At 38.1% G+C, this 17,898-nt stretch overlaps 1 protein-coding gene across 9 annotated transcripts in view; it reads left to right on the top strand.

Moving 5' to 3' along the window:
• LPP (LIM domain containing preferred translocation partner in lipoma) overlaps positions 1 to 17,898 on the top strand; it is a 665,849-nt gene that overhangs the window by 534,189 nt on the left and 113,762 nt on the right. For all 9 annotated transcript variants that reach the window (XM_087439870.1, XM_087439863.1, XM_087439871.1 and 6 more), the window contains one exon: positions 16,976 to 17,145. In XM_087439870.1, coding sequence (XP_087295996.1) covers positions 16,976 to 17,145 — 170 coding nt within the window. The remainder of the gene's footprint in view (positions 1 to 16,975; positions 17,146 to 17,898) is intronic.

Below are 17,898 nucleotides of genomic sequence, written 5' to 3'. Positions count from 1 at the left end.
ACACAAAATGGATAATATGATTGCCTGAAAAGAGTTAAAATCTCTGCAGTAATTTGAAGAACAGAGACATTCTATATACTTTGGGGGTATAAAGAAAGGCTTCTTGAACAACCCAATAGAAAAAATGGCCAAAGATATTTTAAATAGGCAGTTCACAGAAGAGGAAACGTTGCAGTATTCATTAGAAAGAGAGAAGGAAGGGAGGGAGGGAAGGAGGAAAGAAAGAAGGAAAGGACTGATTTCTTGCCTGGCTTTTTGGAGAAGGCAGCATTGAGACAGGCGTTGGATAATAATGTATGATTGTGATTGTTGAAAATGAGATTCAAGGCATTAAGAAGGTAGAAAAAACCTAAACAAAGACATAGAGTTTGGAAAACATGGAGCACTTGAGAAACAGAAGTCATGAAGGCAACTCACCTAATTCCCTGTAAGACTGAGGATCTGTACTGGTTCTTAGGAGATGTATACGGATCACATTTTATAGTCCTATAATGGAGGGCTTTAAATTTCAAATAGTGTGTCAATGCATAATTTTTTAGGCGATGAAATTCTGGGGAAACTGAGAAGAGAGTGACAAGACAAATCTGGAATTTCTTGAAAATTGGTTCCCATCCAAGAGACTAGGCTAACTCCTAAATAAGATGGGAGTTAGTTACTCCAGGATCACAAATATCCTTGATAAACCAACTCTGCATGGATGTAACAGTGTTATCTACGAGGCTGCTGAGGACCAGAATTTGCAAGAACCTTTTGAATTGCAGTCAACCTATCTTTATCTCCTGTAAAGGCCAGAATTTGGAGTAATCCTTTATGCTTGCTTGACAATAAAACAATTGCCTGACAACAGTGCCATTTTATAATAATCTCTGAAAGTTGTTTCTTAGGTTTTCTGTATCTCACATTTTATGAGAGCAAATAATCAATGACTATCGTTCAGTGGCCATCGTTGGCTTGAGTTTGTTGATACTAAAGAGTTATAAAAGATTTGCCTTTTGCTTCTCAGACTCAATGTCCACAGAAGTCAGTAATGGTGTTATCCATGTCAACCCAAGGCCAAAATGTATCCCCATAAATACTGACAGACGCTGTAAGGCAGTTTCCTCCAGGTTGCCAATATGAGAGCTAATGTGGACATTAGCACAGGCATCATCAAGCCAATTACTCTGTTGCTATAGTTTACTAAATGTTGCTTTTGCAATAGGGACTAAGTTGCCTAGTAGGCTCTGAACTTTAATTTGCTCCTGATAGTAACGATGAGTTCATGGATCTACCTGTGGACTTCAGAGTATACTCTTGCATTATAGGTCTGCAAGAAGAAAGTAATGTTTTATGCTGTGCTACATTCATATTTTCTATTAGAGCATACCTATCCAAGCCCAATATCTGACATCAATTTTAATAAAGAGAAATTACATTTAATTGTGCCTCTATCCTTTCATATTAATCCATTATGAATATTTTATTCCACAGCGTTAGAAAAATTACATTCACTTATTAGTGAAGAACATTCCTTTATAAGGAGTGCTTTATACTTTAGGACCTCATAACTTACTTTAAATATTTCAGGCACGATAAATGGTAAGAAATGAAAGATAAGCCTGAATTCATAGGGTAAGGACCATTTAGAAGTCTTTTGTCTTCAGATTGTGATTGTACAGTTAAACTTATTTGATGTGCTCAGCAGGTTGTAAAAATTCATATCTTTCTGTAGTGATCTATGAGAGATGACTTCATTATAATGAAACACTTTTAAATTTGAATCTTGTGAGCTGCAAAATGATTATCGTCTTTACTCTACCAAGAAAAGAAAAGTGTGTGTGTTTTTATTTGTTTGTTTGTTTATCAAAAACCAGGTCCTTATTCTGATTTCCTGACAAAATGTAAAATCTCTCTGCTGATCTTCTGCCCCTTCTCAGTTTCCATGACTGTGCACAATTATTGTTTTTAGCAAATAAACAAATTTGGGGCAAACATTAATTTATTTGATAAGATATATACAAATTCCCCACTGGAAGAGAAAATAAATAAAAAGGCAATAGTATGTTTCGCTGGTATGCACCATCAAAAAAAAAAATCAAAACACTAGTTTTTAATGTCTTCCTAGAGGAAATGAATAAAGGAAGTGTTTTCTTGAACATGTTATTTAAACTAAAACTTTGAAATTTTATGACAAAATTTTATGGAAAAAAATACAACAGAACCTTCTTTAGTGCATTTGGATCCACTGAGCTAATCAAAATGCACTTTGAATTGGGGAATCCCAATTGAGAGAGAGAGAGAGAGATTACCAAAATTTAATTTTAATATTTTTATCTTTATGTTTATCCTTGTGCCAGTACCCCCACTGTCTTAATTATGGTAGCTTTAGAGCAAATCTTGATATCAGGTAGTATAAGTCCTCCAACTTTGTTCTTCTTTTTGAAAATTGTTTGGACTATTCTGCATTCTTTGTATTTCCATACAAATTTTACCATCAGTCTGCCAATTTATACCAATAAAATCTGACAGGATTTATGTTTAATAAATCAAACTGTGGAGAAATGACCTTAACAATATTGTCTTCCAGGACGTGAACATGGTATATTACTCCCTTTATTCAGATCTTCTTTAATTTCTCTCAGCAATGCTTTGAGAAAGATCTCATTGTAAAGGTCTTGCACATATTTTGGATCATAGACCTAAATATAAAAGCTAAAGTATAAAACTTTTACAAGAAAACAGAAAATCCTTATGACGTTGGGGGAGGCAAAGATTTCCTAGAGAAAAAAAAAAAAAATACAAGCCAAAGAAGAAAAAAAAGGATAAATTGAATTTTATAAAAAATGTAAAACTTCTGCTTTTCAAAAGGCACCATTTACAAAATGATATGATATACACTGGGAGAAAATAAGCGCAATTTGTATGTATCTGACAAAGGACTTGTGTCCAGAATATAGAAAGAACTCATACAACTCAAACAGAAGACAAACAATTCAATTAAAAAATAGGCAAAACATTTGAACAGACACTTCTCTAAATAAAATATACAAATAACCAATAAGCAAATGAAAAATGCTCTAAGTCTTTAGTCTTCAGAGAAATACAAATTAAAACTCCATCAAGTACCTCTGAATGGTTAAGATTTAAAAAAGACAGTATCAAATGTTAACTAGAAGATGGAGCAACTGGAATTCTCATTCATTGCTGGTGAGGAGGTAAAATGGTACGACCACTTTGGAAAATAGTTTGGTAGTGTCTTTAAAAGTTAAATACATATTTACCATATGACCCAGCATGAGTCCAGACAAAGTCTTTTTTCCATACAAAGACTTGTACACAAAAGTTCATAGCAGCTTTGTTTGCAATAGGCAAAAACTGGAAACAGACGTCAATCAACAGGTGAAAGATCAAATTGTGCTATATCTTTACGATGGAATGCTACCCATTAGTAATAAGGAAATGAACTACTAATAAGTACAGCTACGTGGGAAAACCTCACAAACATTATGCTGAGTGAAAGGATCCAGACCCCTTTTACGCCCCCTCCCCGCAAAAAGAGTATGTGCTATATAATTCCATTTTTATGAAATTGTAGAAAAGGCAAATTTAATCTATAGAAAACAAGGCTGGGGGAGAGGATTGACTCTAATGGGGCACAAGGGAACTTTTTGAGATAACCAGAATGTTCTAGAACTTGATCATGGTGGTAGTTACAGGGGCCTATGAATTTCTTAAAATTTATCAAAATGCACACTTAAGATTGGGTTCCTTTAAAGGAGAGTAAGAACTTAAAGACACTTGTACGACAATGTGCGTACAGAATGCATTGTGATTTTTAAGCTTTTTTCCCCTAATATTTTAAATTTGCTTATTCATACTTAACTGAACAATTTATCTTTTTTTTTTCCTAAATGTCTTTATGGAACTTTTCCAAAGCATTCTACTTAGATGTTATTTTTTTAAATTAAAACATTGTGACTCTTTTTTATTAATTTATATACCAGTTAATTAAATTGTGTAATCACAGTAAGTTCAAATGATATGAGTAGGTTTGGGATCAAACACAGGTGAGTCTGGTAGCAAGTTGGAGCAGGAGTGAGGCTGTGCTTATAGCCATGTTGGTTGGTTGTGCACAAAGACATATGACCGAGGGGCCACTGGGATACAAATTGAGGATTCCTAGTTTGACACACAGTGCCTGACATATGGTAAGTGCTCAATATTTGTTTAATGTGAGTGTTTACCCTCCACATTATTGATCACTAGTCTTAAGGATTGGTAGTTAGGTGCTCAATAAATATTAAATTGAATTAATTATTTTCAATCTAACAGGTAATTACATGAATTATTCCTCTATTCGTTTATGAACTTTTGGCAATCGTATATAAAAGTTGCATTTGGAATGTGTGTTCTACAAGGGCATATCTGTCTTACTGCGGTATCTGCTACATTGGCTCATAGTAGGTACGCAATTAACATTTTGTGAAAGCATAACTTCGATGAGTCTTCTGCCTTATCAAAAGTCTTTTGAACAGGAATGGGTCTAAAACCAATCTCTAATACCTTTTTCAACCTGAAGCTCGTAAATTTCTTGTGCAAACTTTTTTTACGTCAATAAATTCCTGAAAACTTATTCTGAGGAAGTTGACGGTATAGAGATGAAACTCATAAAGGGGCTCTCGTCAGTCACCACTCCCCCCACTCTTCCTTCCTGTTGTAAGGATGCGATACACCTGAATCCTCAGAACCCTTAGGGTTCTTTGGAGCACACTTTAAAAATCTCTAATTCTGGTTCACACTTCAATTTACAAAAGAGGGATCTAAGGCCCATGGTGGTTAACTTACCTTTTTAAGGCCACACAGCTATATATGGTAAAGCGAACCCATAAGCTCATGTCTTCTGACTCCTATTCCTTTGCTTTCTCCACTACTCTTCTGTTCCAATTTTGCTGTTTCCCATGGATAACATCATATACATTTAAAATGTTTTTTTAATAGAGATCTTCCCTTTTCTTTAAGCTACTCCATCACTCCCAGTTGTACCACCTGCACCAAGCTAAATTATTCCTCCGTGTTTACACCTTTCAAATATTTATAGACCATCCCCATGGCACTCCTTAGTCATCCTTCAGCCTCATTTTAGGTACATATATAGCTCCTTTAATCTTTCTGTACGAGTCAGTCTCTCTAGTCCCTTCATCATCTGTACCAGTCTACTCTCTAGTGCCTATAAGAGAATAGTTTGAGTATATTCCAAATGGGAAAAAATAACCCCAACGTGTTGTAACAAGTGGGAGAAAAGCACACTGAATAGATGAAAGGAGCAATCTAGAGGTTAATTAGTAGTATGGCCCCAAATATGTGCACAGTTTTGTTTCAGAAATAAAGCAAGCTGTATTTGTTGTAACTATCTCTTCTTTGAACTTAACAGAATGCTGATAATGCCAAGCTGTGTTTACAGTCCAAATTTTTGCTAAAGACCTTCAACTTTGCACTCCCGTTGTGTGGTATCTCTTGCCCAAGACAGAACTACAAATAAAGCCATATAGCAGGAGCTGATGCAAGAACCCATTACTGCGCTTATCTGTTTTTGTGCAGTTTCTGTGGATTTATATAGTTTCTGGGAGCTCCCGCTAAGCTTTATCTCACTAGTTATTAGGCACTGGCGTATTAGTCATCCTGTAAAAATTAAGTGTGTTTACCGAATATGATCATCTAAAAATGGAAACTACATTAGTACAAGAGGAATCACCCAGAAATACTCTGCTGACATAAATAGAACATGCCTATTGCCTGGTTTCGTTGTTTCTTTTATTTCATAACTTTTACAGTGTTTCAACAAATTTGGGATCTTGAAATACTGTCCAAAGACCATTGAGTGGATTCTCCTTACCCCCAGACAGGCTTACTCTAACTTCAATTTGTGTGCTCATCTTATAAAAGTTATCTTAAAATGAAAAATTGAAGACTGGGAAGATGCTTAGAAAAACACTTGATTCAGTGGATTCAGTTTATAAGAGGAGAAAGAAAATATATGCCCAGCCCAGGTACATGGCTTCTTAAGGAAATGTTCCATTTTTGCAAACTCTCATATGGTCCAGAAAGTGTTCCTTCAATCCCAACCAAATCCTTCCTGTAGAACTTTCTATGCTTTTCTTCTGCAGCTCTCTCCTGATCTCACGGGGCTGTAAGCTCCTACCAAGTAGAAATGTGATTTCTTGCTCTGTTCTTATTATAAAACATTGTGCTACCCAGCAGAAATGATGATAGCTAGTAGAGTTTATTAGAATGGAGTTTAAACTCTTCTACTTTTAAACCCAGTGATTCTGCTAATCTGGAGGTGGCAAAGAAGGGTGGCTATTTATTTCCTCTCTCACACAAAGCAAGATTGTGAAGGGACTTATTCTCTGAATGAAAGGGGAGAGGGGAAAAGTAGGAAACTTCTCATGTTTTATTCAGATGTTAACAAAGAAAATTGAGAAGTGTGTTTCCTTAAAACTGACACCATTTTTATTCCAAACATTCTGGTAAGTGATAGCAGATGACTGTGCAAGCTTCTTGAGAGAGAGAGGAATTTTTCCAGGAGCATAGTCCCAGTGGGAAGTATTACCTAAAAGTAATACACAAATTACTTTCAATCTTGCGTGTTTTCACATACTTGTGCATACGTACGTGTATTAATAACTGTTCCCGAGACGTCACTCCAGCGCTCAGAGAGCTCAGTGTTGCTATGCAAGCACCGGAAATGGAATCGATGCAGACTGCAGTTTAGCAACAAGGATTTTACAGACACCCAGGGGCAGAGATGGCCTGAGGTCTAAGACTCCGTGCCTGGGTCTGCCTCTGAGCTCTGATGTAGCATCATGTGTCAAATATTCATGGCATCCGTCTGCCCACTCCACTGAGAAAAGATAAACAGCACCGCCAGCATTTCCAGGAAGCTTAGATCCTCAAAATCTGTCCACTCACATCCAGTACTACCATCCGTCTTACAGCTTTTGCATAGGAATTTCTTAGAACATGATCTCTGGATGGAAGCCCCAGATATATAAGTACCTTCTACTCTATTGTGCATGTGATTTGTATCAATATTCATGACAAAATTTACTTCGCAGTAATGTTTCTTGAAGGAATTCCTAACGCTATATTGTCATTTATATTTCAGTATATATATTCCTCCCAGTAACACTTTGAGTCACCTAGGGCTGGGATTGCTGCTGAGGTACCTAGAACTGGCTCAGATGGATCAAGTAGCTTGCCCAAAGTCACAGATCATATGTACGGTAGAGCTAGGATTAGAACCCAGTTCTTTTCATTCCACTTGAGTGGTTTTTATTCTTAAAAAAATAAGTAACAAAATAAAACTGGAAACCTTCTATGAAGTGAATATTAAGCATAACTCCAATGTACAAAACAAATAGGTTCAGACCAGCCTGGCCTTCTTGGGCCCTGAGGGACCTCTGCAAAACCCACTACCCACATCTTGCTGCCATTCCTCTGATTTTCAGAACACACAGACATACAAATCCAGAACATACTAGGATGTTTCAGACAGAAATGGAATGGTTGTGCTGGTTCAGATGGTAATGGAGTTAACCTTGCTCTGCAGTCATGTAGGAGTCATCCTTGTGGACTGCACTGTCCCACACAATACTCCCATTTACAATGAAATTTTACCATACGTAGAGGGAGAAAGTCCTTGTGTCCAGGCAACAGCGCCTACTAGTGGAAAGAAACCAATATTTGAGGGAGCACGCTTTGGAGATAGTTCTGTGCAGCTGAAAGAGCACTCTCCTGAGAGCCTGAAGGCCTGGATTCAGGTCCCATCAATGCTGTCCGCTTGCTATAGGATCTTAATGAAGGCACTGCCTCTGTCTAAGCCTTTGCTTTTGCATCTGTAAACGAGGTCGGACAGGATGCTTTCTGAGTTTTCCACATGCTCTGATATTCTAGGACTTTTTAAATCCTCTTAACATTGTATTATGAGCATTTCAGCACTAAGAAGCAAAAGCAAAACCCAAGGAAGACAAATTGGCTTCCCCGGGACATAGTGTCGGGTGAGAATATCACCCATCTCTGGGTCCAGCGCCATGCGTGCAGGTAATGTGGCCCAGCTCAAAGACCACTAGACTTGGGGCCAGGTGAACTGAGCTTGAATTCCAACACTGCTTATCTACCTGTCTAGTCGTGCACAAGTGTATTCCTAGGTTAATTCATTTGTTAAAAGAGAATAGTTATCTTATCTAGCTTTTAGTTACTATAAGATTCAAATAATGGAAATGATGAAATTTTCTGTGAACTTGCAGAATTACTCTCAATCTTCGTGTATCAGAAATGTAAAAGAAGTAATGTTAGTTATAACTTTTATTTTGCTCTTTATGGTAGCTTCAGGTGAGAAAGTACATTTAATATTTTAAAGCACTATATAAATATAAGAAGTGCATGTTAACATCATAAGGGAGAAGATCATCACTGTTGTTGAGCATTGAACTACAATAGTTTTGGAAACACCCTCTTGAGTTACCTCAGTGTTAGGTTTGCTTTTAAATAACCAGAATTTATTTGGAGATTTTTTTTGCCAAAAAAAAAAAAAAAAAAAAAACTAAAAGTAACTGGGCAAATTTAAAGTTTTCTCAGCTTTGAGTGGAGCTTGCGTGAAACGCAAATTCCCATGCGAGATGCCATAGAGCAGACTCGAATCATAAGTCCGAAATAATTGTTGCAGTAGCAGTTGTGACTGTACTAGTAAATATTGATTTTTTCTTTTAGCAGATCAATCATAAAAATGAATTTTAAATATAGAAGAATAGATTAAAAATTAAGAGTGGGAATATGAAACTATCCATGTGTAAGAATTAACTTGAAGATAAATCTTGCTTTAGCCAAAATAGATACTGATATTCCTGTCAGGGATGTTGTAAGGTATATACAGCTTCCTGCCAGGCCAGATGTTTCTAGGAATTTTGGAGTTCTAAAGTAAAAAAAAGCCAGGTTAGAGGACAAGTTCTATCATGCTATACTTGGCACAGAATAGAGACACAGTAAGTGCGTTTGTTGAAGGGTTGACAGAATGGCTGGATAGATGACTCAACTAAGACCACCTGTCCTTTGGGGGAGTCTACTTAGTTGCTTGTTTTGAAAACAAGGGACCTCAGGCTCAGAAAATTTAAGAAACTTGTCCAGGCTCCCATAGCTAGTGAGTAACATGGGCAAGACTCACAGTTCTGTCTGATTGCCTTTGCACCATGTTAAATATAACTTTATTTAAAGGGTACCATGTATTATATCCAAAACTGCAAAGCAGTGTTGTTTTTTGTTTTGCTTTTGCTGTCGTTGTTGGTTTTGTTTGTGCTGGTTTTCCTGAGAATAGAAGTTGTTGTCAGAAAGTGATTGTCCTGACTGCTGTGCATGTATATGTTAATGAGTTTAGTGAAGGCTGGGACCAGGGTACATGGTGCCCAGCTTACTGCCTCCAACAGCCCAACAAAGTGCAGTTTCCTAACAGGTAGCTCCATAGGGCCAGGGCTTTTGCTCCTAGCTGTCATTGCTTTCTAAGAACATTCCAGGACAAACTACACTTGGTGGAACACATAAACACAAGGTTCCCTTTAGAGCGATGGTTCTCAAACCCTCTGCACATTAGCATCGTTATTTCAGGGCCCCACCCCAGACCAAATAAATCAGAATCTCTGGAAGTGGAACATGGGCATCAGTATTTTTTTTTTAAAAGCTTTCCTGGTGGGAAGCCAGAGTTTGAGGTTGAACACGTCCAGATCTTCTCTGAAGGACCCTCACGTGTACTGATTTCCCCACCTGTAGCAGATCCTGACGTTCACTGTGTGCTCCTGAGGCTAGGAGACTTGGGGAGGTTGGAGAAGTGATGCTGTACTGGCTCTTCTTCTTTCCCTAGGAGTGGGAATGGGCCCCACTCCTAAGCAATGCTAAAAACGTCAGTTGTGATTGAATAATAAAATGGATTCCTAGGAAAACACGTGCTGATTCAGAAGATGGGCTTTAGAAGTCTGACCTGGTTCCAATTCCAGCTCCACCTCATTCTCCCTCTGAGACTGTGGCCAACTGACTTAATCTCAGGTTTCTTATCTACCAAATAAGAATAGATAAGCGTTGATGGGATTAAGTGAGAGAATGTATGTAGATTGCTTAGGGCAGTGCCTGGCACAGAGAAAAAAACTCAATAATTTTCTTTCATGTTTTTTGTTATGCTTCTTCACAATGCAATATATTTAAATGAGTGAAACATGCTTGCTTTGCAACCCTGTGTGGGACTCCCCCTCCCAGTTTACCTCCTTACTTGAAGGTCCAACCTAAGCAAATATATATCTATAAATGAATCACCTCCTGTTAGACTTCACAGTGACTTCCTTTTATCAGTGGGCCACTCAGCCTTCCCTCCATCTCATCGGTTATTAGCCCAGGCCTTTGTCCACCCATTCCCGAACTGTTCTGACAATTTTGGGATTCGTTTGGTCTGTTTTGCTTTTTTTGTTGTTGCCCTAGCTTAATTTTTTATTCTGTACTAAAATTTTTCTCACTTTGTCTTTCTCAGAACGCTTCATATGTCTAGCACTGGTCCTAGTACTACAGCAGCCTTTGCGCCTTTTCCTGCTGTCTGTCTGTGCATATGTGTGCATGAGAGAGAGAGTATAGGGAAGAGAAAGAAAGAGGGGAACAGCCACCTGTCTGCCACCTCCTGCCTGCCATCCATGTGCCCATTGAATCTGTAAGCACCATCTAAGCGATAACACAGTGAAGGAGTATAATGCAATTATATATACACAAGCAGAGTGACTGAACTGAAGTGTCCTACCGTCCAGCTTTTAAGACAGGATAAGGATTCCAGTACTCACAGAGCTAAATCGCACTAACCATAGAAGACAATATTCTTACATTGTTTAAAGGCAGAGTCCAAGAAAATAGTAAAAGCTCAATTTGATGTATGATGTAATATATGATATCATACCTAACATGGCTTTCAGTTGACATTCTTTGTGAGGTCTGTATTGTCTGAGACCATCCAGCTGCACCATATGATAAATTCATTTATGACACAAAAGAGGCCTGTTCTATAGGAGCGCTTCTAATTACTGTAAGTGAACTTCTTTCTCTAGCTCAATGCTGGCAAAATATTTTATGAGAAAACTTAGCTGATTCTGTTCATGTGTGTTATCAATGGGTGGAAAGCCATCGAAAACTCTCTACACTAAGACATAACGAGACAGCATTAGGGAGATTACTCTCGGTGAAAAGCGACAAATATTACGATGCCACAGAAATTTATTTTTTTCAGCAAACTCATTGTTAACGGTCTGTCCCTGAATTGTTTTTTATGCAGATGAAATTGGACGATATTTGTCAGCTGTTATCCTGACAAGCAGTACAGTAATAGGCACCCCACGGAACAGTGGCTCAACTTGGCTGAACATTAAAATCACCTGCAGAGCTTTTAAAAGTTCTAATCCTAAGACCTCCCACCCCAGACCAGTGAAATCGGAATCTCTGGAGCAGGGAACCCCGAGATCATATTTTTTTAAAGTGCCCCTAGATGACTCCAACATACAGGCAAGGTTGAGAATTACTGTCCTAGGACTTAAATTTAAAAAGCAGATTGTCTGTTATTACATGCATTAATACTACAGGGTTCCATAAAATAAAAGCTTTGGTGATTAGAAAATGCCATCATCCTAGAACCTTCAGTGAATGTCATATGGACCTGTCACATAAAGAATGCAAACTTGTTATATTATCTTATTGTACCTTCAGTGGAAGATAATTTCTGAATTAGCTTAATGGAGCTTTAGGAAGATCACTCCAGTGGCCATATGTAGGATAAATTGGAGCAAGCTTTGATTCTAGGAATACTTTACCATCATTTCACTACCCTGATATAATCTTATTGATTCAACTTTTGGAACAGGACTTCGTTCAGAATATATTTTAAAAGGTGCTTAATGAGAAAGCTGATATATCATAAAATGGCATATAGAGTTTCAATTCATTATAATATTCAAAGATAGAATATTAATTTTGCTTATGCCTAAAATTTGTATTTAAAAGCAAGGAGGCCATGAAGACAAATGTCACCTGGCTTCTTGTCTGCATAAATTTACTGTTTTACTTTTGATGTTGAATAATAAGTGTGAGAGTATGTCACCCCCAATCAGCATGTCACCAACTCTTAAAATGGCTATGGACATTTTTGGTCCCACTTCAGAAACAATCAGTATTTGCAAAAGAACATTTATGGCCTATTGTATTAATGGTGTGCTGATCACAAGAAAAACATTTTTAAATGAAATTTTTTCACATTATAAGGGAAATAAATTTACATTACGAAAAGAGAAAGCTGGAACCATTAAATATGAAAACCCATATCCCATTACTCCACCTGCCTTCTCAACCTGTTGATTTACCAGGAATGTCACCCCCAGCCATTCCTAAAAATGACTTGTTCAAAAACTGTGTAACCTTGCAGACTTGGCTAAAGTGCTAAGACTTCCTTAAAGCTTTTCCATTTGTCAGAGGAAGTAAATCAGAGATAGTAGAACAATCAGTAGGCCATTGCAATGGCCCGTGAAAGATAATGAAGCCCTATTTAAGTAGTAGGCATGTGGTGGAAAGGAAGTGTTTCAGAGATGTTGCAGAGGTTGCTGTCGTTGGGGAGGGAGGTGGGAAGGGGGTGAGAGGAATCCAGAACTGGCTCCACAGTCGATATAAAGCAATATATATAGCAAACAATAATATATAAGCAAGCTTTTTTTTAGTTCAGGTATCTCAATTCACTGGCAAAATTCTCCCCGTGCTGTCTGATCCTCTGTCATTGGATTCTTTACATTACTGTACTAAGCTTTGCCAACAAGCTCCTCGTACCAGCCCTGGATCTGAACTTGACCCTCTTCTTCCTCTTCCTAATCAACTATGTTACCTTTGTGCTCTGATGCCTTCAAGTCTTGTACTGCTCCCTGGTTTTTCTCATTTAAAAGGACTGAGATACTTGTCTAAAAGATGGGCATTATGATTGTGGTATGCTTTCAATTAATGTGCTATGTAAGCCCCTTTAGGGGCAAGGCTGCACGATGCTTGAGTAACTTTCTTTCTATTATGAATGCCTCCCTAACAGACATGGTTTGTAAATCTTTGTTAATCTGTAAAGAGAACATTCGAGCACCTTTTCTGTCCTGCTGATGTGTAAGGGCTATTTTTAATTTTTGTTCTTTGCTCTTTTTCTGTGCTTGTGATTTTAAAGGTGCCAGACTGACTGCCCTCCAGCCTGGTGTCCCCGATTTCTCCTAAGAATAGGAAAAAGACAGGAGACAGCCAAGCTGGTCGTGTCTGGGTCCAGCATATTAGCCTGACCTGCTCTGGAAGAATATTCTCCAAAATATAAAGGAGAAGATGTTTCCTTATGAATATAGTCCATCTGCTTTCATAACTGAGAAGACAAAACCTAGTTGTGCCAGCACCAAGTCACTGCAGAGTTTTTGGGTCCACTAAGCCCAGCCACTCATTCTTTCTTGGAAGAAACTAGAATGGTTTTCTCTCTTCCATCCCCACCTGTCAGAATTCCATCCTTTAAGGTCAGGCTTAAATGCCTCATTCTCCACAAAACCTTTCTTGAGTCCTCTCAGATAAGATTTTCCTCTCTCATCTCTATGGCACTTTCTCATGTGACTACACATTTTTTCGTGTAATTGTAGGACGTATATAGTCTCGTAATGACTGGAAAGGACACTGACATTGTCTAATCCATTTTTGTATATCATACAGAAGCAGAATATAGTACTGGGCAAAGAATAAATACCTGGCGAATGTCTGCTGAACAGCAGTGAGAACTCCAAAGCTTATCTTTTCAGCCTGACCTTTAGGGCTCTGCTCTGACCTTTCTCTCTAACCAGTGATTGAAATTATCCCAGATCCTCATGGGTAGCTCTCAAATTCTCCATAAACAACGTAGGCTCAGGCTCTTGGATTCCAGATATTACTCTTTGGGCAGCCACAGTCTGAATCAGAATTGCTACCTCTGCCTGCCTCGTAGACCACCATAACCAATAGTTGGTAACATTTGGCCAGAATAATTTTTTCCCTAAGAGTCGTCCACAGATCACTGATAGTCCCTGATGGACTATCAAGGAGTCCAGTTTGGCATCTAGAAAGGGAAAGAATAATAAATAAAAATAATTTCGTTGACCTGCATTTAATAAGTTTAAAATGTAAAATTATAATTTTCACAGGAATCCAATATGCTCTTAATAATCATCACATTCTTAAAGATTGCACCTGTACCACAAAAACTGTGTTGATTGATGTTTAACCAGTGTTCAGCGACTGTGCTGTTCAGCTCAGACTATTTTCGTGTCATTAGTATATTTTTTCTGCTCCTGCTAAACCTACATTTTTCATTTTTACTATTGTATTGCATTATTTCTTCAGTTCAGCAAAATAGATCAGTGATTTGAATATGATTCATTGAAGGTGGAAAAAAATAGCAATAAAGATAATACCATAAATACTGCTTCAGATTAATATTACCAATGTAAATTTTAGTGAACAGGATTCCAATATAAATATTGGAAATGAATTAGTACATACTGAGACAAACGTGATGATTTTGCATAAGCAGTTGAAAAAGAAAAGTTTGAATACTAAGTATGATGATGGCTCTTTAAAAATTAGACTTTATGGGGGTGCTGGCCCGGTGGCATAGTGGTTAAGTTCATGCACTCCGCTTCAGTGGCCCAGGGTTCACGGGTTCGGATCCCGGGTGCAGACCCACACACTGCTCATCAAGCCGTGCTGTGGTTGCATCCCACATATCAAAAAAAAAAAAGAAAAAATAGAGGACGATTGGCACAGATGTTAGCTTAGGGACGATCTTCCTCAGGCAAACAAAGAGGAAGATTGGCAAGAGATGTTAGCTCAGGACCAATCTTCCTCACACACACACACACACACACACACACACACACACACACACACAAATTAGACTTTATGGATTGATGTAATCCCCAAAATGTTTTCTGTAATGAAATGTTGTCAGATGGTGGCATGAAGCTCTCAGAATTTTAGTATCATTTTCAAACACAGCATAGTGAACTTTCTAGTAAACCAATTAAGGTGTTTTTGCCATATGAAATAACCTAATTTTGTTACTAAAGACAATGAAAGTCTAAAATTTTAAAGGCACCTTTCTAGAATATAAGAATATAAGAAAAACATCTTATAATAGAAACAGGTACAAGTTAACTCTTGGATAGAAGTTTGTAAATCAAGCCACAAAATTTATTACAAATATTATACATCAGTTTTTATCAAACGTGAAGATATCAAGACTTCATAATATTATCAACTATAGTGGAGGCAGCTCAGTTTCCAAGAGTTTAACTCTTTTTCCAGCACTTGATATTTCTTATTCCTTAGGGGGAAAAAATGATGTATAGTTTGGGCTATATTTTAAAGATGCATTCAAATCCTGCAACAGAATATGAAGAAATACTTTCTAGGGCCAATGCAACCAGAGAGGATTAGAAATATATTTGCCTATTTTCTCCCAAGTTGAAACATTTAGCCTTCCCATTTTTAGGTGTGAAACAGTTGTCAATCCACTGTGATGGAGTGTTGAAAGCAGTCTCCAGCGAGAAATCTCTCCATAATGTCAGCTCTGTGTTCAATCCTGATGAACAGAACTAGGCAGGGGCAGAGAACACAGTGGGTAAGATCCTGGAGCTGGACTGCTTGGGTTTGAAGTTAGTTAACCATTCTTGTGACTCAGTTTCCTCATCTGTAATATAGAGATAATAACGGTATCTGTCACATAGGTGGTTGTGAATATGAAATAAGTTAATGTGTAAAAAGGGCCTAGAAAATGCCTGATACATGTGAAGCACTAAATTTTCTATAGCTTACCTGTAAAAGCCTGCAGCTTCTTGCTGACATTTCCAGTAACTTCTAACTATTTGTTAAGATTTTTTACATTAGTAGAAATAGAGTATAAGAGGGGAAACTGGATGTGGATCTAACCTCTGGCTCAAGATTCTCATGACAGAGCCAGATATAGATACAGATTGCAACCAGCACAATGCCTCAAACTGACATAAATGTTTTCCTTAAATTATGTTTTATTGGTATTATTTAAAACTTAATGTGAATTTTTTTAAAGCTAAACCTAATGTCCATATGTGGTCCCATAAATTAATTTAAGAATGCTAACACTTTGCAGAACCCGGGGCCATGAGGGACTCAAAACCCTGTAGTATGTAGGACTGTTGCAGGATTTAGGGATGTTAAAACTAAGAACAGACTTGAAGGCAATGCTAACTGAATTGTAATATCTTAGAGGTTAGTAAATATAAGAGATGAGACTTGTTCCATGAGACCCTAAAAGACAGAACTGGAACTATTGGATAGCAGTTAAACTGAGGAGGCATTCCGACTCACTATAAAAAAGAACTTTCTAGCAGTCAGAGCTATCTGAAAATAAAAGGGACTGCCTTTTAATCTGCCCAACACCGAGGGCTGGATGCAGAGGTTTTACAACCCAGGCTTTTGTGAAAGGAATTGAAGTTTGAGTTTGGACCCAGTTCCCTCACAGTCTAACAAGATGAGGAGAAGGCTTTCCTAGACTGTGCCTTCCACTCCTACCATCCTGAGTCATGTTCCTCTTACACTTGAGAATGAGATTAGAGGCAGAGCACTGGCCTCGATGTCAGGAGACCTGAGTCCTACTCTGTCACTTTCTGTGGGAGCTTGGCTGTGAGAATCAACACCTCAACTGACTTGTAAAATCCCCATCACTCCTGCCCTATGTGGAATAGAGGTGGCTAATGCTGGTGATGTTGCTTGTGATAGTGATGTCAGTAGTGGTGGTCCTATTGCTGCTGCTGACATTATGAATCTGCTGTCTCCCCCATGTTGGCTTCTTTAGAAGGACTGAAGGTATTCTTTGGTGTGTTCTTGACAGTCAATCCCTTTTTTGTTTCAGGCCGCTGTGCTCGCTGTGGGGAAAACGTAGTTGGGGAAGGTACAGGATGCACTGCCATGGATCAGGTCTTCCACGTGGATTGTTTTACCTGCATCATCTGCAGCAACAAGCTCCGAGGGCAGCCCTTCTATGCCGTGGAGAAGAAAGCCTACTGCGAGCCCTGCTACATTGTAAGTTCAGATTTGATCCTCAGGTGCTTTGCAAAGATGTCTTCTTTGGCAAAATGCCAATCACTCCAGACAGAATGTAGCCATCAGATCTTTACTTCTCCCCAGACTACAAAATACACGTGTGTGTAACTTAACATATCTTAATTTTTTCCATATGTTCATATGAAGTCAGAAAGGGGTGCGTTGGGATAGGGCTGCCATTCAATTAGTGGTCTGCTGGGAAGATCATCACCCAGTGGCTTTCAAGCATGTGTGTGCAAGTTAGCATGTTCTCTCTCGAAGCATCAGAAAGTTTCCCAAGTAGCAGGGTCATACCTCTTGTTATTAGGTCTCACTCTGTACTTGAAGTGGTATTTGTAGAGAAATGTTGCAGGGCCTCTGGTCTTGTCAATGCTCTTTCAAACTCCTGAGCCCTTTGAATCACCTCTTTTCTACCCAGAATATTTCTTTCCTAACATATCTAGTAGGTTTTCAATGATGCAAACAGAGAAACCCTTTATTGTAGAACACCTTAAAGGGAAATGAATCGTAATGCTGACTGAGCTAAAAATTGTTTTCTCTTTTTTTAAGAACATAACAACTATATTAATAACATAGCTGAGTGCTCAAAAATGCTATGGTCACGTTATCTTAGTTTTTTGCCAGGGTACTTAAATCTACACATTAAGCTGTCTTCCAATGGAGCAATTTGATGAATGAACATAAATTTTTTTTAATCTAAAGTAAATTTCTTTGCAATCCTTCTGCTTGATT

The sequence above is a fragment of the Ceratotherium simum genome, chromosome 15 (assembly GCF_057802395.1).
Source record: "Ceratotherium simum simum isolate JZ-2026a chromosome 15, ASM5780239v1, whole genome shotgun sequence".
Taxonomy (NCBI): domain Eukaryota; kingdom Metazoa; phylum Chordata; class Mammalia; order Perissodactyla; family Rhinocerotidae; genus Ceratotherium; species Ceratotherium simum.
This window is presented reverse-complemented; position numbering and strand designations above follow the sequence as displayed.